This window comes from Podarcis tiliguerta (genome assembly GCF_965153285.1).
Source record: "Podarcis tiliguerta genome assembly, chromosome: 7".
Lineage (NCBI taxonomy): Eukaryota > Metazoa > Chordata > Lepidosauria > Squamata > Lacertidae > Podarcis > Podarcis tiliguerta.
The window spans coordinates 86595859-86618805 of NC_139540.1; the positions used below are offsets into that span (position 1 = coordinate 86595859).

Genomic DNA, 22947 nt, shown 5'->3' on the forward strand with positions numbered 1-22947 from the left:
TGTACACAACTAAAGCCTTGCATGCTTGAAGTTGAGGAGAGGGAGATGTCTTGTAGAATAAGTTGCTTTCCCAACTATTTTCACCCACTTCAGAGTTTGCGTGTGCTACTCTGCAGACCCCTTCAGATACCTGAAACTGTGTACTGGGATTTCTTGCAAGCGATCTTCATCCTGCTCACCTACTCCCTCCATTCTGCCCAAACTCTTGCCTCCATGCTGCCTGTGGCAGGCATACACTGCTGCTTCCCATCATACTTGCTCAATGAACCAATAGGTGCACTATGCATGTACCCAAGCAGTCGTGGGGATGCAATGCTTTCACTTCCTTTTGGTAACAGCACACCCTGCTCTATGGGGCCTGGTGACTTGGCAGCAATGCTAGTGGGTCCTCAGTGCTGCACAGAGCATGCATCACATTGCATGACAGATAAAAGAGCATGCCCCCTTTTGAAGAAAACAAAACTATCTGGTTGGCTTTCTAGCAAATAGCAGCTTTGTATGACGCGGATGGCGCTGTGGGTTAAACCACAGAGCCTAGGACTTGCCAATCAGAAGGTTGGCGGTTCGAATCCCCGCGACGGGGTGAGCTCCCGTTGCTCAGTCCCTGCTCCTGCCAACCTAGCAGTTCGAAAGCACCTCAAAGTGCAAGTAGATAAATAGGTACCTCTCCAGCGGGAAGGTAAACGGTGTTTCCATGTGCTGCTCTGGTTCGCCAGAAGCGGCTTAGTCATGCTGGTCACATGACCCGGAAGCTGTCTGTGGACAAACGCCAGCTCCCTTGGCCAATAAAGCGAGATGAGCGCTGCAACCCCAGAGTCGGCCACGACTGAACCTAATGGTCAGGGGTCCCTTTACCTTTATGTTGCAGCAGCGGTGTCCTTTTGAATTTTTGCACACCAGACAGTCCCTCATGTGGTATTATTGTCAGGTGAGTCTGGCCATAATAGCTTTTAGGAACCAACCTTCAATGGCTGTTGTTTACAGACTCTTGGATAGCTGCTTACCAGAGTGAGTAACAGCGTTCCCCAGTTAGGAAATTAATGGTGATTTCCACCATTGCTGGCATCTTCTTCTCCCACCCCAACAGGCGTCCTATGGCTGTTTCCATGCTGGGAGCTGACAGTATAACCAAGTGTGGAGTTGAAATAAAAGATAAAAGGCTAGGAGTAGCTTCGTCAGGTTTTCGGGGCAGGTGGGGGCAGAACCTGTTTTCTGCATCTTTCTGGATATGTCTGCTTTAGGTATTGTGAAGATCAACTGCCCAAAGTTACTTTTCATCTATTTTCATTGCTGAGGTGAACTCAGCCTGGTCTATTTATATATTTTATAAATGTAGTGATATATTTCTGGCATGGCAGTCTATGAGAATTTGGAAGAGCTAAAAGCACTCTGTTCTCATTGTATATTTGTAGAAGAAAACTTGACCTTCCCTCTTAAATCAATTGCTCTTTGTCAGTGACAATCTATACATGCTCCCTTTTGTTAAAGTGTGGCTTATCCTAAGTTTCTTTATTAAAAAGGGTGTAACCTATCTTCATTTAGAGGCCTTCACGACACTAGCTGCTCCAGCCCCAACCCCGGCTTTGATTCCCACCCCTCAGTCTATAATATCCAGTGTTGTTAGGGGTCTGTTGCCTCCCCATCCTGAAACTGTTCCCTACAAAGGAGTTATGGCTTCTTCCTCACAGCCTACAGCATGCCCAATGAGGGCATGTAATTTGGCAGTTGACAATAATGTGTAAAAATGGCCAAAAATGAATGAAAACACCCATACTTTAGGCTTCCTTGGTCTTCTAAAATCATGGCTGCTGTTCCTAAAGAAGAACCATTAAGTAGAACTTAACTGGTTGGTTAAGAAGCACTTAGATAAGGTAATGGACTCTTGTCCAGTTAAGTCCAGGCCAAGGCGATTATGAGGTGCGGAGCTGATCTTGCTTTTCAGGTTGAGGGAGCTGGCGTTTGTCCACAGACAGCTTTCCGGGTCATGTGGCCAGCAGGACTAAACCACTTTAGGCGTAACGGGACACAGTGGCAAGTGCCAGAGCACACAGAAACACCATTTACTTTCCCACCACAGCAGTACCTATTTATCTGTTTGTATTGGTATGCTTTCAAACTGCTAGGTCAGCAGAAACTGGGACAGAGCAACAGGAGCTTACCCCGTTGTGTGGATTTGAACTGCCAACCTTCTGATTGGCAAACCCAAGAAGCTCAGTGATTTAGACCAATGGTTCCCAATTAGCTAATTACTGAGGACCTCTTGTTTTTCAAAGCCAAACCATGAACCCTCTAGTTTTGGAAATTTTGATAACTCTATGATAGTTATCTGTGCAAAGCAAGTTTTTGAAGAAAATGTGGGGTGGCCCCTTAAAAGCAAAGGATTTTGGATATACTAAAAATAGAGCATAAAATTTGTGATATTGCCACATATTGCCTATCCCCAGGCAGTAGGAAAAACTTGTCTCCATTGCTCCACTAAAACTGAAATGTTTTTTGTTCATTTTTTTTTATTGATTAAATTTGTAAGTTGCAATCCAAAGTGACTTATAACCAAACAAACAAAAAGATCCCACTTACACACATTAAAACCAAGGCAGTGTAGAAGGGGAGAAATACATTAAAACATCCTATCCAATAGGGGGGAAAACCAAGCAAGGTATAGTGCATTTGAATAAGGTTCCAGGTGGGAAAATCCACTGTGGCAGATGTTGACAATTGAGTGTCAAGAGTGTGTGTAGAATGCTTTAGTATTTTGTTTTTGATTTTGTAAAGCACTGTGATTACGAAGACCCTGCATGGGCCATGCCGGACGAATCTCATTTCTTTTTTTGATAGAGTTACAAACTTGGTGGATCAGTGGACGTAGTGTATTTTTAAAAATAGTTTTTTTGATTTCCAATATGTAACGAAAAGAGAGAGAAAAAATAATAAAAACAAAATCCCAAAATAAAATATGAATCCTACAACAAATAATTAAATGGTTGTTCTGTGAGCACCAGATGAATCTCTTTTCATTTTTCTTTTTGATAGAGTTGCAAGCTTGATGAATCAGATAAATGCTATGGATGAAGTGCATCCAGATTTCAGTAAGGTTTTTGACATAGTCCCCTATGATATTCTTGTGGAGAAGTTGGTAGAATGGACAAGGTAACCGTTAGGTGGATTTGTAGCCATTTGCCTGATAGAATCCAAAGTGTGCTCACTAATAGATCCTCATCTTCTTGGACAAAAGTGACAAGTTAGGTGCCACAGGGTTCTGTCCTGGGCCTGTTATTGTTCAATGTCTATAAATGGTTTGGATGAAGGAATCAAGGGGTGCTCAGCAAATTTGCAAATGATACAAAACTGGGAGGGGTAGCCAAGGCCACTTGGCATTGACCTTAACATATTCGAGAACTGGGGCCAATCTAACAACATGAATTTGACTTAGGCAGGAAGAACCAGATGCACAAATATAAGATGGGGGACACCTGGCTTGCCAGTAGAACATGTGTAAATGATCTAGGGGTCCTAGTAGACCACAAACTTCGTAAGAGTCAAGAATGTGATGCAGCTGCAAAAGAAGCTAATGCTCTTCTAGGCTGCATCAACATCTGGTCTCTTGTCCTGCTCTATTGTGCATTGGCCACATCACACCTGGAGTCCTGTGTCCAGTTCTGGGTGACATAGTTTAAGAAGGATAATGACAAGCTAGAATGTGTGCAGATGAGGGTGGCCAAGATGATCCAGGGTCTGGAAACCAAGCCTTATAAGGAATGGTTGAGGTATCTGGGTATGTTTAGCCTGGTTAAGAGCAGACTGAGAGGAGATGGGATAGCCATCTTCAAATATCTAAAGGGCTGTCACATGGAAGATGAAGCAAACTTGTTTTCTGCTGCTGTGGACCTGAATCAATGGATTCTGACTAAACACCAGGAAGAACTTTCTGACCGTAAGAGCTTAGGAAACGGTGGGTTCTCCTTCCTTGGAGGTTTTTAAGCAGAGGTTGGATGGTCATCTGTCAGGGATGTTTTAGCTGATATTCCTGCATTGCAGAAGGTTGGACTAGATGACCCTCAGAATCCCTCCCAGCTCTGTGAGTCTATAATGCAGGAGCCCCTTCAATGGTAGCAGATCATCCAAGTATTTTTTGTTTTAATAAAATAATGTCTTGCTTGAAAAGATTGCAAAAGACTGTTTCAGTACAGGATGCAGATGGACATTCCTGAAGTCACAAGGAAACTGCTCACCCCATCAAAGCACTTCCTCTTTCCACTTTCAAATGGCTAAGACAGCTTTAATTAAGTCAGTCAACATAATTACGAATTATCTATGACAACTATTCTCATCTGCCTCGTTAGTTTCTATCATAACACTTAAGAGAGGTATGTGATGATTAAAAATACTTTGAGATTGTAAACCTAAACATACTACTTGAGACTTCCCAGTAAACATAATGTTAGGAGTTTGTGGGTGCTGGAAACTTCTAAATTCCTGGAACCAGTAAATGTTAGAATTTACTAGAATTAAGTATTGGGCTGTTAAGTATTGGACTAGTTCTAAACTAGTCCTGGGATATACAGTGGTACCTCGGGTTAAGTACTTAATTCGTTCTGGAGGTCCGTTCTTAACCTGAAACTGTTCTTAACCTGAAGCACCACTTTAGCTAATGGGGCCTCCTGCTGCTGCCACTGTGCTGCCGCAGCACGATTTCTGTTCTCATCCTGAAGCAAAGTTCTTAACCCGAGGTACTATTTCTGGGTTAGCGGAGTCTGTAACTTGAAGTGCATGTAACCTGAAGCGTCTGTAACCCAAGGTACCACTGTAAGTCTTAAGAGCTAATTAAGCGAGGCTAGCTTCCTCTTGAGGTGTTAGGCCCTGGGTGGTGGGCCATTAAAAAACCCCCAAAGGATTAAAGGGGCTTCGTTGTGAGACAACAAGTGGCTAGGGGCACCTCCCATAGTAGATAAAGCCTGAGTGGAGAGTTTGAGAGTGATGTCATGGAGAAGAAAGGCAGCAAGCTGAAAAGGCCTCTAGTCACATGCAGAGGAAGTTTGTCACAGCTCAGAAGGAAACAGGAAGTTTTCTCCTGGGTGATACAAAGCATTCCCTAGCATGTCCACTCTAGGAATGTTGTACTTGACTGCTATGTGTTTCACATCCCACTCAAAAGGGGGGGGGGGGCTCGTGCTGCATTGCTGGCGGCCTTTCCCCTTCCTCGCTCTCTCCCTTCCTGGCCTTGGGGGAGAGGATGGGGGACTATGCACAGGGCGGGCGCCGCTTTGCCATGCTCCTGGCTGCATACCTTAAGGTCGTGAATATAAGCCACACTTTTAACTTTTCATGGTTGGAAATTGGGGGAAAGGTGAGGCTTATATTCAGGCCAATACGGTAGATTTGCCAACAAAATCAGGTCTGTGGACAGATGTTTCTGTGTACTATTAGTTTTGGGGCGATTTTTCTCATACATGTGTTGAATTTTATGGCAAAGTAGCCACTATTTCTTACTTGTCTGACATTAACATCTTGCTGCTCAGAAGTAATCAAGCATGATAAAAGAAGAGAAAAGAAGGAAGGAGTAAGGTCTAATAAGCCCACAGCTTTGCCAAAGATTATAATGGGACTGTTAAAAAAAATAAATCTCTTTCCAGTTCCCAGAACCATCAGTCCATACATTTACTTATTGCTTGTCCACACTTCCGCATGTCCCGAAGTGCCCCATGCTTAGAAAGCACGGCTCTGAGCAGTTTCCTGCTTGTCCTGTCTTTCTAGGCACAGGTCCAAGTGGTTTTGCATTTCCCCTGGAAAACGTTCTCTTTACCTCTAAGTCTGCCAGTTGTTCCAATTCAGCAGTAAACCACAGGTTTCCCCGGGGGAAGGTGGCAGGGCAAATGGACTTGTGGATGAGCACTTAGTTAAAAATATTTATATGCTACCCAGTAACAAATGGGCATTGAGCTAAATAAAAAGGGTGGCACAATGGGACTTCCCTCACCACACCCTGTGTGTGCCCCCATCACCCCCAAATCTGCTCCAGAGGGCTGGGGGAGACTCTCAGAACAGATTTAGGAACTTCATGGGGGAAAGAAAGGGGGGGGGGGGGACATTCAGTTGTGCAATGATGAAACCTGCTAAGCATCACCCGCTGAGTGCTGTGTTGTATACAGCCTGGGATAAGCAGTTGTCCCATCCATTTTGCTGCTGTTTGCATTGCACGGATTGCACCAGGAGGCAGTTTCCCCCTTGTTGACAAAGAGACAGGAAAGTTGAGCCCTGGTTTGGGAGAAGGTGTCAGGAATTTTGAAAGAATGTGGCCTAGAAGAAGCCAAGCTATGCACAGCTGATAAAGGGCTGCCTTTGGTTATCTCTTAGGTGTGCAAACATTACTTCAAGGTTACAAATATTGACCCTGTATTGTGTATCGTGGGCTCATAAGCTGGGAAACAGTGTTGCATTTAGTTCCCAGATTTTAGCTGCAAAGCAGCTTGTATGTGGGGGTGGAAGGAGGATGAATTTTTAGAGCTAAAAGCTGGCTACAACAATTCCTTCTGCAATTTTTTAAAGTGCAACTCTGTCACCCCTAATGCTTTTTACAGTGGTTGTTAGTGACTTCATAAGCCCATGTGTCATGTGTAAGTGCTTCCTGCTGCAGAATCACTTCCTCCATCCACACCAATGTGCTTCTTTAATCCCAAAGAGGTGTGTGTCATTTTATTAAGGAACTGATTCATAACAAATCCCTTCAGGCCTATGAGAGCTGTGCATCACTGCTCATGTGCCATCCTTCAATTTTCAGATGGGGTAGTTTGTTTGAATTCTCAAGGAAAGTATGTATATCTTCATACTGATCCATACAGTGGTACCTCGGGTTAAGTACTTAATACGTTCCGGAGGTCCATTCTTAACCTGAAACTGTTCTTAACCTGAAGCACTACTTTAGCTAATGGGGCCTCCCGCTGCTGCGCAATTTCTGTTCTCATCCTGAAGCAAAGTTCTTAACCCGAGGTACTATTTCTGGGTTAGCGGAGTCTGTAACCTGAAGCGTCTGTAACCTGAAGCGTATGTAACCCGAGGTACCACTGTATTTTACAAAAGTGCATTTACCTCCTGTTTATTCCTCCATGTTTTGTTTTTATTTGTATGGTTAGAAGTTGCACTTTGGGTTTTTGAAAATGGATGTTATTCTGCCTCTGCAGTGGTTTGCATGGTCATTCCATTATATTGTCAGTTAATTAATGTTTATGACCATCTTTTCGTGGATACATACACAGCCTATTACTGGGGATGGAGAGGGGACTAGGCACCTGCCATCAAATATATCTGTACTCAGCCCTGCACTTACTTTCCTTGATGTGATGATAGAGGACTGCTCACGAGTCAGCTGGCTCAATGGAGATGTCAGTCTCCAACTTGGTGCCCAGAAATCTCCATGTAGTCACAACTGGATTTGCACCAGTAGCAAAATGCACCTGGCACCCGCAGAATTTCTAACACTGGTGAGGAGATGGGCTGTTCACTGTTTTCTGTAGAGTTAAGGGATTGCTGTTGAGTGTGGCATTGAGGCTGAATGTTCTTGGCTTTGGCCAAATCATTGGTCTCCTTCTGCTTCTGTGCCTGAGCTGCACAACAAATGACAGTAAGAACATGATCTCATAATGTTTCTATTTTACTGTATACATGGCCATTTAGTAAAATGATAGCAATAGCAGTGGAAAGAAATGGTACGTACGGGTGTTTAAGCATGACATCATACAACTTTTTTAAAAAGAAAAAGATGATGAAAGCACAGGCCGGCAAACCCTGACAAAGGTGCTGAGAACAAACACTTGACAAGGGGGCAGCTGTACTTGCAAGACTTGTTGGCATCCATCTGTTCGAGAGACAGTGGAGTGTGCCTCCAGCCATGAAGTCAAACGGCTGCATTAGTAGCACCGAAGTGACCTCTCTGGGGCGCAAGCCTGGGCAGTGTGAACGGAAGTCCTGGGCTGCCCAGATGACGCAAAGATCGAGAAGGCTGTGTGGAGCCCCAACCCACGACGACTTCGGCTCCACCAGGACTGGGATCGACCCGTCTGGTGACTAGTGCCAGGAAAGCAGGCTGGGGCCTGTCAGGGAGCCGCACAAAAGGTATCGCCCGGGAGAAGATGGGTCCTCCCCTGCCGGCAGAGGGGTGCCGCTGGTCCAAAAAGTTATTTTCTAAATTTAAAAAAATATTTTAATACATTTATTTTATTTTATTTTTTAAACGCTCAAGAATTAAAATGGCAGCACCCATAAAGGAGCCCTGAACCAACAAAGGCCACTTCCTGGGACTGCAGCTTCCATCCTAACTTCCTCCTCTTTTTATATTTTTTATTTCTCATTTTTTAAATTAAATAGAGGGGAAATGACGGGGGTTTTTTCTCCCTCCTGCCCTCGCATTATTGTCGTCACATTTCCCCCCTCTCAAAACACTTTTTATATATACTTTTTATTTTTATACACACGCACACACACACACAACTTTCAGATACCACCACCTCAACCTTTCTTTCTTTCTTTCTTTCTTTCTTTCTTTCTTTCTTTCTTTCTTTCTCATGAAATCCCTACTCTTTTTATCCCCCATCCCCTTCCTTTTCTCTTCTCTCTCCTTCCTGCCCAAATAATAATAATAATAATAATAATAATAATAATCACACAGCTTCATACATATATCTCACCATCCACTTTCAATAGTAACTCCCACTTTTGTGCTCTGTGGTCTAAACCACAGAGGCTAGGGCTTGCCAATCAGAAGGTGGCGGTTCAAATCCCCGCAACGGGGTGAGCTCCCGTTGCTCAGTCCCTGCTTCTGCTAACCTAGCAGTTCGAAAGCACTTCAAAATGCAAGTAGATAAATACCTTCCGGCAGGAAGGTAAATGGCGTTTCCGTGCGCTGCTCTGGTTCGCCAGAAGCGGCTTAGTCCTGCTGGCCACATGACCTGGAAGCTGTACACCGGCTCCCTCGGCCAATAAAGCGAGATGAGCGCCGCAACCCCAGAGTTGGTCACGACTGGACCTAGTGATCAGGGGTCCCTTTACCTTACCTCATACTATAACTATTACTATATCATTACTATTACTATTTTTTCCTTTATTTTCCCTTTTTATTTTACTCTACTGTTCCTTTTCTTTTTTTCTTTTCCCCTTTTTCTATTTGTTTTTTCAATACTACCCTGCCAGCCTTTAATTTTTAACTTTTTACTATGAAATCCTAACCCCACTTCCCACCCTTAACTGGACCCCACTCCCTCATTTGTGTGTAGGGGTGTGTCCACAAACAACCCCCCCAACACACACCCTCCCTCTGGCCCCACTCCATTGGTCTCTTGCATCTCTGCTTGTTAATCCCTTTATGTCAACTGTTTGTCTGTTCTGCTTGTCTTTCTGCCTGTCTGCTTGTCTGCTTTCCGGCTTCGCCAACATCACTGAGGTGAGTACGGTGACCCTAGAGAAGTCCTTAAAATATAGCCCTGACATGACAAAAATAGCCGCCTAATCCAGACATTCTATAAAAGCCACCAGTCAACAATGCTGGTTCAACTCAGCAACTCAATACCCAGGAACCACCACCTCCAAAACTCCTAACCACAACACACCACTCCAAAAAGATACCACCACATCTCAAAACAAGGTCACCAGGGAGATTGAGATGGCACCAACCAGGGAGATGATGAACAGCACTGAGACCACAACATAGCCCCAGGATGACAACAACCCAACAACAAAATGAGGCCTGAGGGAAATGGAACTGAGACTAGCAGAACTATTGAAGAACACAGTGACTCCCCTGAAGAAAATAATCAGCAACCTGAGCTCCAGAGTGGAAACCCTCACTAACACCATCTCCAGTCTAGAAAGTAAGAACCAAATGCACAGAATGCCACAGAAACTAGTGCTCATATGCCCAGGAAATGCTGGAGAGGACGCACCTCCACAGGCACATACCTCCACATGTGGTGAGAATGTCCCAAAATCCAACTCTTCTGGTCATACAAGAAATATTCAAAATAACTAAGCAAGTATTAGAAGTCACCCCAGAACTGGCCCTACTGAACATTTTCCAAGATAATAATGCCCACTCACATTATAAAGAGCTCATAACCAACCTACTCTCAGCAGCCAGAAGCAGACACTGGAGAGACCTGTCAGGGGTAAGCTTGGACCAATGGTACCAAATAGTATGGGAAACAGCCTTAGTAGAAAAACTAACCAATAAACTGAAACTGATATGGGGACAAATAGAAGAAGATGCCTTCACCATGGTATGTTTCCCTTTATCACATACATAGCCCAACAAGACAACAACAAAAATCTGCCAACAGCATACAAATCAATCTGGCTAACCAAAAACCCACCCTCTCACACACTCACATGCATAAACAAATCTCACTAAAGCCAACCAAATACAGCCAACCACACCCTAGGCCACCCCCAACCTCTCTCACCACCAAGGAAATACAACAAGCGAATAGAAAGAGGACCCACACAAGTGACGCTGACACAACACCCCACACATACAGTAGAAGAATAGAAGCATTGCCACCTGCACCCTCCCCACCCACCATTCCCCCTCCCCTTCCGTTCTTCTCTTTTCTTCCCATCCTAATACTGCATGCAGCACTAATGTCTCACAACAAATGAAACAATGTCTGTATTTTTGTAAACAAAGAAATCTTTAGTAATAATATATATTTTTTAAAAAGAAAGTGGAGAAGGTGGATAGAAAGAAGTTACTCTCTGGCTCTCACAGTAGTCGAACCTGGGACCATTCAGTGGAGCTGAACATGGGATTCATGACTGACAAAACTAAGCCCTGAACTGCATCATGCAGCACATAGTTACACTATGGAATTTGCTCCCATGAGATGTAGGGATAGCTGGAAATGTGGATGGCCTTAAAAGAGGATTGGACAAGTTCACGGAGAGTAAGGCTATCAGTGGCTAATAGCTGCAATGGCTGAGCCCTGTCTCCGTTGCTGGAAGCAGTGTGTCTCTGAAGGCTGGTTGCTGGGGAGCGGGCACTTTCACTTAGCTCCTGTTGTGCGGTTTCCAGACGCAACTGGATAGCTATTATGGGAAAAGGATGCTAGACTTGATGGACCTTTGGGCTGATCCAGCAGGGCACTTTGTACATTCATACAAATAGGGACTGTATTTTGCACTGTTGACTTTATTTTATAGTTTTTCTTTTTAAAAAAATTGCATGAATAAAGATGATGTCTGAATTGTGGACTGTCTTTCTTCCTGTCAAGAATGCATCTAGAACTAGTTTTGACATTAAAAATGAACCTGGCAATTTAACGAAATGATTATTCTGGCCCCAGTAAATGGTTTCCATTCTTTCTCTCCCTCAAGAGAGCAAAAATCATGGCCAGTTCTTGGCCAGCTAATGAACCAAGTTTGCCTGTCTCTTTGCAGATGTGGTGTTGGAGAAGGCCATGCATAAGTGCATCCTGAAGCCCCTCAAGGGTCATGTGGAGGCGATGCTAAAAGAGTTCCATACAGCGGACGGCTCCTGGAAACAGCTGAAAGAGAACCTTCAACTGGTCCGACAACGGAATCCTCAGGAGCTTGGGGTGTTTGTCCCAACACCAGACTTTGTAGATGTTGAAAAGATTAAAGTCAAGTTCATGACCATGCAGAAGATGTATTCTCCTGAAAAGAAAGTCATGCTGCTGCTACGAGTCTGCAAACTAATTTACACTGTGATGGAAAACAATTCAGGTAAATGCTGGCTCTTGAGCAAAGATTTCTTTGCTGTTCAGGAAGCTTCTGGAGGAAGAGCCAATGTTTTATCTCACAACAGTTTCAAATCTCCCTTTTTCTTTATCTCACAGGTTTTGTAATTTGTAATCTGATAGTCTGCAGTTTGGTTCTATTTGTTTTCATACCTGCTCTATTTCTAGCATGTTGCAGTGACTCTTTGGTGTAACAGGTATCTGGAATGAAGGCAGTGTCTGTTAAGAAGAGACTAAACTAAAAGGGGATTGATGGCCCAGATATTGGAGCATGCTGGGAAAAACAACAGGGAATCTAGCTCACCATAGATGGGCATTTCTGAATACAGTAATTTGTGAAAGCAGTAAAACAATTTAGCATTGGTTCTGCATTTAAATTGTGTATTCAAACACTATGGATGCATTGCTGTAGTGTGAGAAATGGCCTGTGACACTGGTGCCAGCTCATGCCTTTTTCTTAAAGTCTGATACAAAAAGGGCACAATTTAAATGGGCAAATACATGTGTGGTCCTGTCAATTATCAATGGTGCGCGCACACATGCAAATATCGCTTGCTAGAATTCCTGCACGCTCCGCATGCTTCCTGAAATTGGCCTGGAGGTTTCAGGAGAACAGCGCATGAGGTGGGTGGGATCTGGCAAGCTGGAGTGATGGTCCAGATAGAGGTGCTAGAAAAGTGTGAAATTGAATTCCACCCATTTTTGCATTGTGAAAAACATGGTGTTACATCACACTTGTTTTAGAAGCTTAGTCTGAATAATTTGAAAATGGTCTGAGCCTTGAAAAAATCTATGCCCAAAGACTAGTGCAGGCTTTTCCCATTCTAGGGTGCTGCAAGGTATACAAGGTGTGGCTAATCCTTTTAGGTGGAACAGAAGTGTTGGTGCAAGTAGGAGCACAGTCCCAGCCACCCAGGGGTAGGTAGCATAGAATTGTACTCACCTGGAGCAAGCTAGCTCCTCACATAAGTTTTCAGTAAACCATGAAGCTGGTCAAGAGCCCCACAAGAACATCTCACTGCTGAGCTAACATGGACATTGCTTAAACCAGACACTGCTTAATCCAGACATTGCTTAAACCAGAAGGCAGTTGCTTAGCACAAATCCCAAGCTTTAACTGAGTTGTACGCGGGTGGCGCTGTGGGTTAAACCACAGAGCCTAGGACTTGCTGATTCAGAAGGTCGGCAGTTCGAATCCCCGCGACGGGGTGAGCTCCCGTTGTTTGGTCCCAGCTCCTGCCCACCTAGCAGTTTGAAAGCACGTCAAAGTGCAAGCAGATAAATACATACTGCTCCGGCGGGAAGGTTAACGGCGTTTCCATGCGCTGCTCTGGTTCGCCAGAAGTGGCTTAGTCATGCTGGCCACATGACCCGGAAGCTGTACGCCGGCTCCCTCGGCCAGTAAAGCGAGATGAGCGGGCAACCCCAGAGTCGTTCGCGACTGGACCTTATGGTCAGGGGTATCTTTACCTTTACCTTACAGTACCTTACAGTACCTCAGCGTTACAAGTATTTAACTTTGCTGCAGCCGGTTACCATCCTTTAATCTGCTTATCCAGTCCAGTGATGGCATATAAAGTATATGAATATGTGTGCCTGTCCTAGAATCACGTTCTCTTTAATTTTACACCAATGGTAAAAGGTTAAGGTAAAGGATCCCTGGACAGTTAAGTCCAGTCAAAGGCGACTATGGGCTTTGGCACTCATCTCACTTTCAGGCCGAGGGAGCTGCCGTTTGTCCACGGACAGCTTTCCAGGGCAACAGAACACCATGATGGAAGCCAGAGCACACGGAAACGCCATTTACCAGTGGATCCTGTGATAATAGCATATATGTTTGAGTAAAATTCGCTTGTCATGAATCTAAAATGTTTCAGCTGAATGGAACCAGCAGTGCAGAAGACTGCCTTTAAACATGGAAAGAGGCAGACAAAACTGGCAGAGGGTTGTGATTAATGCCTATATTTTCTTTCCCCACTCTTCCTCACCCTTCGTCAAGGGAGGATGTATGGAGCTGATGACTTTTTGCCAGTGCTGACCTACGTTGTGGCTCAGTGTGACATGCTGGAGTTAGATGCTGAAATTGAGTACATGATGGAGCTGCTGGACCCCTCCTTGCTACACGGAGAAGGTAAATGCCCTTGAAGCTCTGAGATGACTCTTTTTCCAGGAATTTGTTTATTTGCAGCCTGCCTGAAGAAGCAGCCTTTAAAAGAATCCTGAAAGCCTCTAACTTGTTGCCACAGCTTATCAAGTAATGCCTACAAACAAAACATAAAGATAACCCCAACCAATGAAGATAAAAAGCCTTGTGTTCCTACCCGCATAGAGAGAGGGTATTTTTAATTAAAAATAGTAAGATGCTTTTCTTTGTGATTCTGGAAGGAGGAAACTGTCGTTTGGCCTAGCAACTTGGGCGGTAGTGATTTACAGTAAACTCTTAACCGTGTCTTCGCAGAATTCAATGGGAGATACTCCCAGGTCAGTGAGGTTAGGGTTGCAGCCTTAGTTCAGTTTGGAATGATAGATCAGACCATACATCTGGTGGCAGGGTCTGAAATGATATGTGACAATTTCTCTCTTCAATTCTCTCTTTCTCCAGTATGGAAAACTTTCTTTTAACTTACTGAGAATTTTGAATTATGGTAGCTTATAAAGTAGCTTTCCTAAACCTCAGGAATAACTTGTATTTCAGAGCAGGCTTCCTTCAGAGGCCAGGATATTACCACAAGTCTTCTTTCAGATCCATATTAGCATTTAGTAGCATTATCATGGTCACCCCGCCTCCTGCATGACAGTTCATTGAAAAAGAAAAACATTTCCTTGTTCAGTTGGTAGAGCATGAGATTCAGCAATCTTTACCAAAGCCCTGTATAGCAAGCAGATAGGTAAAGGACCCCTGGACAGTTAAGTCCAGTCAAAGGTGACTTTGAGGTATGGCACTCATCTTGCTTCAGGCTGAGGGAGCCAGCGTTTTTCCACAGACAGCTTTCTGGGTCATGTGGCCAGCATGACTAAACTGCTTCTGGTGCAGTGGGACACCGTGACAGAAACCAGAGCGCATGGAAATGCCATTTACCTTCCTGCCACAGCGGTACCTATTTATCTACTTGTGCTGGTGTGCTTTCAAACTGCTAGGTTGGCAGGAGCTGGGACAGAGCAACAGGAGCTCACCCCGTTACAGGGATTCAAACCACCGACCTTCTGATCGGCAAGCCCAAGAGGCCCAGAGGTTTAGACCACAGCACCAAAGCCTTGTATAGCAAGCAGATATTCATCTTACCAAAAGGGGAAAGCACTGAGGATGTGAGAGAGTTGATAGCAGAGGCAGGATTTTAATTGAGGATTGTTTCATAGTGAAATCACTTTATTTGTTATTTGTGCAGGGGTTGCGTTCCTGGCCCACTCATGTGTTGGTGGAGTGCGTGTAAGCCCCCCCCCATTCCACCCCCTTTTCTGGCCACTTCTGGGTTGCAGCAATGCATGCGTCACAATCGTGTGTGCATTGAACAAATGTAAAATGGTCTTTGCCTGTACTCGAAACCCTTTGAGGAACACTTCATTATTATTTTTTAACACACAGGTTAGTCATTTTTGTCAAAAAGGCATGGAGTGGAGAAGCCACACGGAGGTAGCAGCAGCTCTCCAGTTCATACTCAGGCAACCAAAAATATACTTTTTCTGCCATGCAGAAAGAATGGGAGAAGAATATGTGAATCAGTTTTATTACTAGAAATTCCTCTTGACTTTTATTTAGGTTGCTTGAGAAGAAGGGGCTTGTTATTAAGGTGACATTTGCAAAAAACAAACCAATAATGACTTAGCTCTTAAAATATGGCCTGGAATACGTCTCCTGCTTGTGGCTCTGAATCTTTTCCTGCCTCTGCAGTTGTTTGGCTCCTTCTAAGCCTGGAGTAGTGAGGGATTCCAGAGGCCCCTCCCCTCCTGGGCAGCTGAGAGCAAAAGAATGCTGAAGCCGTTGAATCTGGCAAGGAACTTCTGTTTCCAACAGCAAAACAAAAACAAGCAGGCCCAGCTTCTGGCCAAGCAGCTGGATGTTGATACTTCCTTGGCCTCCAAACTGCATCGGATTTCTCTGTGTTACTATTTGCAACAAATTGCATTTGTCTTTTCCAGAAATCCAGTGGTGGGCGGGGGCATGAACAGAATTCCATCTAATGGGGAGGAGCATTTGAGTACAGCCGGAATCAGAACTGCACAAACACCAGAGTCTGCTTTAAGTAATCTTCCTGATGTTTGTGCTGTGCTTGCCACAGTGTGTGGTGTCAAGAAACCAGGAGAACAAAGCAACTCAGAGGGTTGGATCCAGACTCTAGTGCTTTGGAACAAAGTTGGAAACCCACCGGCATGGCTGTGGTTTCAAAGGCACACCTCAGAAGGATGGCAGACCCCCAATTTGTAGTAGTAGCAGTAGTACAATATTTATTAAATTTGGATACCACTCTTCAAGAGGAGACTGAGAAGAGATAGGATAGCCATCTTCAAATATCTCAAGGGCTGCCACATGGAAGATGGAGCAAGCTTGTTTACTCCTGCTCCACAGGGTAGGACCCAAACCAATGGCTTCAGGTTACAAGAAAGGAGATTCCAACTAAACATCAGAAAAAACTTTCTGACGGTAAGAGCTGTTCTGACAGTGGAACAGACTCCCTTGGGAGGTGATGGACTCTCCTTCATTGGAGGTGTTTAAGCAGAGGTTGGATGTCCATCTGTCAGGGATGCTTTAGCTGAGATTCCTGCATTCTGCATTGCGGGGGGGGGGGGGTGTCCGTTCCAACTCTACTATTCTATGATCTGTAGATTTCAGGGTGGTTCACAGTATAAAAATACAAAATAAAAGCACAAAATACATAATAAAAACAAGAACATAGCTAACCTGTTGCTATCCAGATGCACACTTCCCCTCATTCTTGAGCATTGGCCCTGCGGGCAGGGGCTGATGGAAACTGGAGTCCAACATCTGGAGGTTGCACTTTCATTTAATGCAAGACAGCAGATCACTCTTGTCTGTCTTGGAAAATTACAGACATACTGAGTTTTACACTGATTATATATATATAAGTAATCAAGCTGTTGGTAATTATCTCTGGAACACTCTTCTCCTGATTCCTTCACAGGTGGCTACTACTTGACAAGTGCATATGGAGCACTTTCTTTGATAAAGAACTTTCAAGAAGAACAAGCGGCTCGGCTGCTGTGCTCGGAAGCCCGGAATACCCTCCGACAGTGGCATAAGCGTAGGACAACAAATAGAACGATTCCATCTGTGGATGATTTTCAGGTACAGTTAATGACTTTCCCATATGATGACTTTTCTACTGTGGGCAGAGTATAAGTGTGATGTGACAGACAGTGTGGTAGATGTAGATTGTCCTTGGTGATGTTAGTTCTGGTTCCCCCTCATTTGTGAAGCTCAGGGCAAAACTAGTTCTGACAGGGCTGCCATTCATGTCCCCATGCCATTCACTGGTAAAGCCAGGGATGGGGTGAAGTTAGAAGAAAATGTGCACGGAAGACTGGTGTCCTGTCCTGCCACACCAGTCCTGCCTTTGTTCACCTCCATCTTTTGTTCTCCTTTTTTTAAGCTTCAGTGTTGGAATTGAGCCAAGGAAGAAATAGACAACTGTGGGCAGTAAGATGTGCAGTAAGATATACGTTGCCACTCACCTGCATGATCCTCAGTCTTTGTTTATATGTCCAAGGGGCAGATATATAAAGAGAAACAGGTGTCTGTCACCATCTCATCTAATGTGGCCCTGACGTTGGGGGGAGGGATTCTTCTCCATGTTGCAGTGCCTGGAAGCGCTTTAATAACACTGAAGGTGAAGTGACTGCAGTTTCATATTCTTCTTGGGGAGATCCTGGAGTGATTATGGGCAGCTGCTTCTTCCTTAAGACCTCCTTACAGGATTCCTGTTTGGTCAGAGCACCTAAACAAGATGGAAGTACAAATACTGTTAAAATTGTACTTTGATCTTGCATGGTCTGAGAAAATTACTTTTCATATCTAACTTGCAATTTTGGTGTAGGCTTGTTAACTTGGTAGTGATAATGGAATTGCAAATCAAGCTTAACTTCAGTTTATGTATCATCGGTGCTTTTTTTCTAGAAAAATAGGTGCTGGTACTCAGCATGAAGTTGTTAAAGTAAGGCTGGATCTAGACACATCCAAGAAGCGATTCAGTTAAACGCACCGTAAACTTCATACAGGGAAATTCCATTGGTGAAAGACGGGGCTCCACTGGGCCATCTGGTGTCACAGTGTTATAACGCATTCTTTCTTTACGAATGTCGCGGAGTCCTAGGTGCCAGTACTGCATACCCTTGAGTACCCCCCGAAGAGGAAGAAAGCACTGTGTATCATGATAGTTCAGCACTGATACTTTTTGGAAAGCTAAAGCATGTTTCACTGTTTGAATTTTATGGTTAGCAAAAAACCTCCAAGATTTGGGTTGCCATACTTGCAACCATGTTATAGAATAAATGTGGAGGATGTTTCTTCCCCTTAGAAACAAAAGTATTTGTTGGTGCATCCTGAATGTACATTTTGCCCTATATTTGACCGACTCCCTCCAATGACTCATTTCATTTCATGTCAGAACAAGCTGTGCTCCAACATGCCCACTCTGCTCTTCTTTCTTCCCTTCCTTCCTCATTTCTATTTTCTCCCCTTCTCTCTCCCCTCCCTCCTTTTTTTCCTTCCTCAAATCTCCCCCTTTCATGTCTTCCCTTACATTCTAGACGATGTCTGTTTCCGCTTATGGCCAGCATGTGTGCGTATGCTTTTTGTGTCTTTTTTAAAAAAGCATTCCTAATTATTTTACTGGAAGAAAGAAATGTTAACAATGAAAAGCAATTATTCCCACCTCTGCCTTCTCTGTTGACTGTGCTTTACTTGTTTTATTCTGCTCTGGGTTTTGTTACATTTAAACTGGTTTTATTATCTCTTGCATTGTTTTATTTTGAGTTGATTGGAGGCCTTTCTTGGGCCAAAAAGTGGCATAGAAATGAATTTATGAAGAAGCAAATATACTGCTTCTGCAGTGGGCAAAATAAATAAAAAAGACCGGCATTCCCACTAAATGAAAATGCAAAAAAGGTGGGAATAACTAATAACAACTCACATGTTCACCAAAAGCTCCCACAGACCTTGCCTAGAATTAATGAAGCTTGAATTATTATTATTATCAAATTGGACTCAGGAAAAGAGACATGAATCATATTCCCAAATGAGCTTCCTGAAACCAGTTCCTTGCTTCAATATTAAAAAGCAAGTCCCAGACACATGTGCTCTGTAGAATTGCAAAGTATGCTTTCCATCTGCATTGCTGGCTGATGAAGTCTGATTTGTGTGAATGAAGCTCGGCCCACTTTCTCCGCTGAGCTCTGCTGCATCTTGGGTTAGCCTCTTAGTTTCTTAGCATGACCACCGTTCCCCAGAGAAGGCTCAGTGACGCTTTGCCACCCTCTGGCACATGCCCAGGTAGCAGCTGAGGGAACTCAGTCTGGCCACAGATGATAGCTTTGCAGTTCACTTAGCTTGCTGTCAGGACACAATAAAGTGAGCTCAAAAGTACAACCCTCATGGCATGCTAATAATGAATAAGCAGAGGAAGTGTTGGGGCTAGTAAGTAAGTCCTTTACTCACATGGGCAGGTTGAATAAAATCTCAGTCAAGGTCCTGTGAATGGACCCTGACACTACTTACTTTCAGCAGGGGTTGTCAGTTTCTGCCTTCAGGGAACATTTACTGCATCAGTTTGTCTGCCATGGCACCTTTGTTACAGAATATGCATTCCATTTGAACAGAGTACTGGTCAGGCCTATGAGGCCTCAATGTCTTATATGTGAATTGAGGGTGCTTGAGAACATTTTGCTTTGAGTAGACCTGTTGCAATTAATGGCTCTAATGTCAGGTTCATTAATTTCTGAGGATCTGCTCTGAGTAAAATTTAGTTGTATACCACCCTTAAAGTTTCCTGAAACACAGAGGACCTCTGATTAATAACAAGAGGAACAACTACGTATATTTCACATTGATTAGCCCAACAAACCAGGTGAAATCGTGTGGGGGTTTTTTTATTAGGTCTTGAATTTGAATATTTATTCTTCTCATGTATTTCCCCCGCTTCACAGAACTATTTGCGAGTTGCATTCCAGGAAGTAAACAGTGGCTGCACAGGGAAAACCTTGCTCGTGAGACCATATATTACCACAGAAGATGTGTGTCGGCTTTGTGCTGAGAAGTTTAAAGTGGACATTCCTGATGAGTATAGCCTGTTTCTTTTTATTGATGACACCTGGCAACAGCTGACAGAAGATACCTATCCCCAAAAAATCAAAGCTGAACTGCACAGCCGGCCACAGCCCCAGGTCTTTCATTTTGTTTATAAGCGCATCAACAGTGACAATTATGGCGCCATTTTTCAAAACGACAACAGCGACCACACATCATAAAGCTCATGTGTTTTATGGTTGGGTTTTAAGTTGCTGAAAGCACCCTTTGCTTGCTGACTTGAGCTCATTAGACACTGTCTGCAGGGCTCTAAACCAAATGTCTGATAAGAACATGAACAACAATCCCGGTCACTGACTAAATGTAATATATATACAGGGCCATTGTACAGCTGTAGAACAGAAGGGGGGCTGAACTTCATGGATCACTGATCTTCTCAAATATACTGCACATCACATCAGCACATCTGTATTGCATTTTACTCTCATCCTTAGTTCAAGCCCTAGTTTGCATTAACTTTACTGATGGCCAGATTATCTATAAGCTAGCTGGTGGGCTGTCCATTTCACCAGTGTACATATATATGCAAAACTGTCCGATGCAGGGCATCAATAAACTCTCTTATATGGATGGTAGCAGCCTTCTCTAAAATAGTTATTTTATTATTATTATTTTACTGAAGGCAGCTTGTTTATATATATATATATATCACAGAAATTTTAAAACAGTTGCAGGTAAACTGTCATGGTTGATCCTTAAAGTATTTTTTAAAACTATAAAATGTTCTATAATTCTGCATGTGATTTTTAACATTTAATATACAAAATAAATCTCTTGCTGGTTTTAGAGTATTACATTGAACACTCCTGTGAGATTTAGATGGTTTATTGCCTTTTCTTCCCTGATTTAAGTGTTTTTAAATCTATCAAACTCATTTTAAGGTTAATAAAATTCTGTAGGTAATTTGTATTTTTGACATTGGCTACCCAAAGCCTTTTACAAACCTGATGTATCACTTACTGAATTATTATTTATATACTGCAATCTTGAATGGACAGATAAAGTGGACAGAAGTATTTGAAAGAAGTGAATATAGAGACCAGGAAAGTGAGAAAACAGTGTGGCTGCTTTAGAAACGAGATGTTTTAGGGCATGTGTTTCAAATAACACAGTTTAGTTACTCCATTGTTGTACAGAAAGTTAGCCAAAGAAAGATAGCTGAGAGCTCCATCACTCCTCTTTGTGGAAGAGTGACTGGACATTGTTGAAGGTAGATGTGAGGGACAGTGACTCAAAATGGGGGGGGGGGGAGAGAGAGAGATTGTGAACCCTAGTCTGCTGGTTCAGGCTTCTTGCAGAACGTAAGTGAAGGAAGTTGGGGGGGGGGGGAGTTTCAAAGTTTGAAATATTGTACATATACAAATATTGATTTGTCATCTGTTATGTTAGAAACAGCAAGGAACTGAATTTACAGGTTAAACAGATTTATGCAGACTGAAACGAGCAACATCACATGCATTTTACTGTGGCTGAAAAAGTAAATGTTTTCCATAGGCATACAAATTGTAAGCTTCTTTCCATATTAGATAACTAAAACTGGGTTGTAATTTTGAATAAAAGTAATCGCTCCCTCCTAATCTTCTGTGCGACCCCAGAGGAAGCGGGAGATGAGAGATATTTCATGGGGTGGATTTTGCTGTCCCCTATACATCACGGCTGAACAATTAAATTATCCAATAGATACAAAAATAAATCTGGACAATGTTGTAATAGTTTAATGTTGTAACAGAAATATTAAGACCTGCACTGAGCACCAACCAATCCAAGTCATTGTGTAAGATGTGGTTGAAAATCTTGGATCAGAAGTCCCTTACTGATCTTATCAAAAGCCAAGAATCTTGTCCATCTAGGATGGCTTCCAAACCATGTGAATGCACTCCAGTGCTGAGTTATTAATTGCTGTACCTTAATGCCTTAATGCTCTGGAGTTACCAAAAGAGTATTGGTGTCTGGCTCTGCAAATGCATTTTGTATGTAAATGTATGCATGTTGATTTGCCACTTACCTGCCACCTTGACATGTGTCTATGTTGTATTTCATTTTGTAAATGATAAAACAGTAGTTTTGCACATAATACATTGTAATACTTTACTATAATGAACATGTTTGTGTATATGTGAATAGCCTGTATTTAAGTACTCATCCATTTCTTGCACTTGTAAGACACAGCCATTTTCTAGTCTCCTGAAACTATTCTTTAGTCCAGCTTATGTGAATCATAGAATCATAGAGTTGGAAGAGACCACAAGGGCCATCGAGTCCAACCCCCTGCCTGGTTTGCTGTACATTGGAGTCTTAGAGCTGGTTCACACACTCATATCTATCCCTTCATTTTTATCATTTACTAACTGCCAGTTGAATGTGTAAACTGACTGTACTGGAAAACATTGTATTTTTGAGGTGATATATGGCACTTTCTCCTGTTACAGATCTGGGATAACTTCTGCTGCAATAATGGCCATAGATCTGTGAACTAGCCCTGGGGATCAATTCACACATTATACTTTAAAAACATCTTGGGTGTATACCTATTTTAATGTGAACAGGTTGGGTGGAAATTGTTGCTATCATGTTTTGAGCTCTGGCTCTTGTTCCCCTGCGCCAATTGCTACTAGTAACCTTGTGCCAGCAACAGTCACTGTAGGGATCAGCAGAGCTCACACTGGCCAAAAGCACTCCGATATCTGGAGGATGAGGACATCTGGAACATCCTAAGGACATAGTGACAGCTCTGCCTTAGATTGAAAATGATTTGTGTCGTTTGATCTTCTTTCATTTTATGCATATATCAGTGGTGTGCGGTCAGTGGACCAGGGGGACTAGGATAGTCCCCTAAATTTCCCCCTGGCATCTCTTTCCTAAAGCCTGGGAAGCTTCTGCTCAGCTTAGGGA

The 22947-nt window shown here is 43.3% G+C and overlaps 1 protein-coding gene across 9 annotated transcripts in view; it reads left to right on the forward strand.

Annotated features, from left to right (window-relative positions):
• Positions 1 to 22152, forward strand: part of RIN2 (Ras and Rab interactor 2) — a 73809-nt gene extending 51657 nt beyond the window's left edge. For all 9 annotated transcript variants that reach the window (XM_083448620.1, XM_083448622.1, XM_083448621.1 and 6 more), the window contains 4 exons: positions 11419 to 11724; positions 13738 to 13869; positions 16877 to 17040; positions 19896 to 22152. In XM_083448620.1, coding sequence (XP_083304746.1) covers positions 11419 to 11724; positions 13738 to 13869; positions 16877 to 17040; positions 19896 to 20216 — 923 coding nt within the window. In that variant the 3' untranslated portion in view covers positions 20217 to 22152. The remainder of the gene's footprint in view (positions 1 to 11418; positions 11725 to 13737; positions 13870 to 16876; positions 17041 to 19895) is intronic.
• Positions 22153 to 22947: the final 795 nt, after the last annotated feature.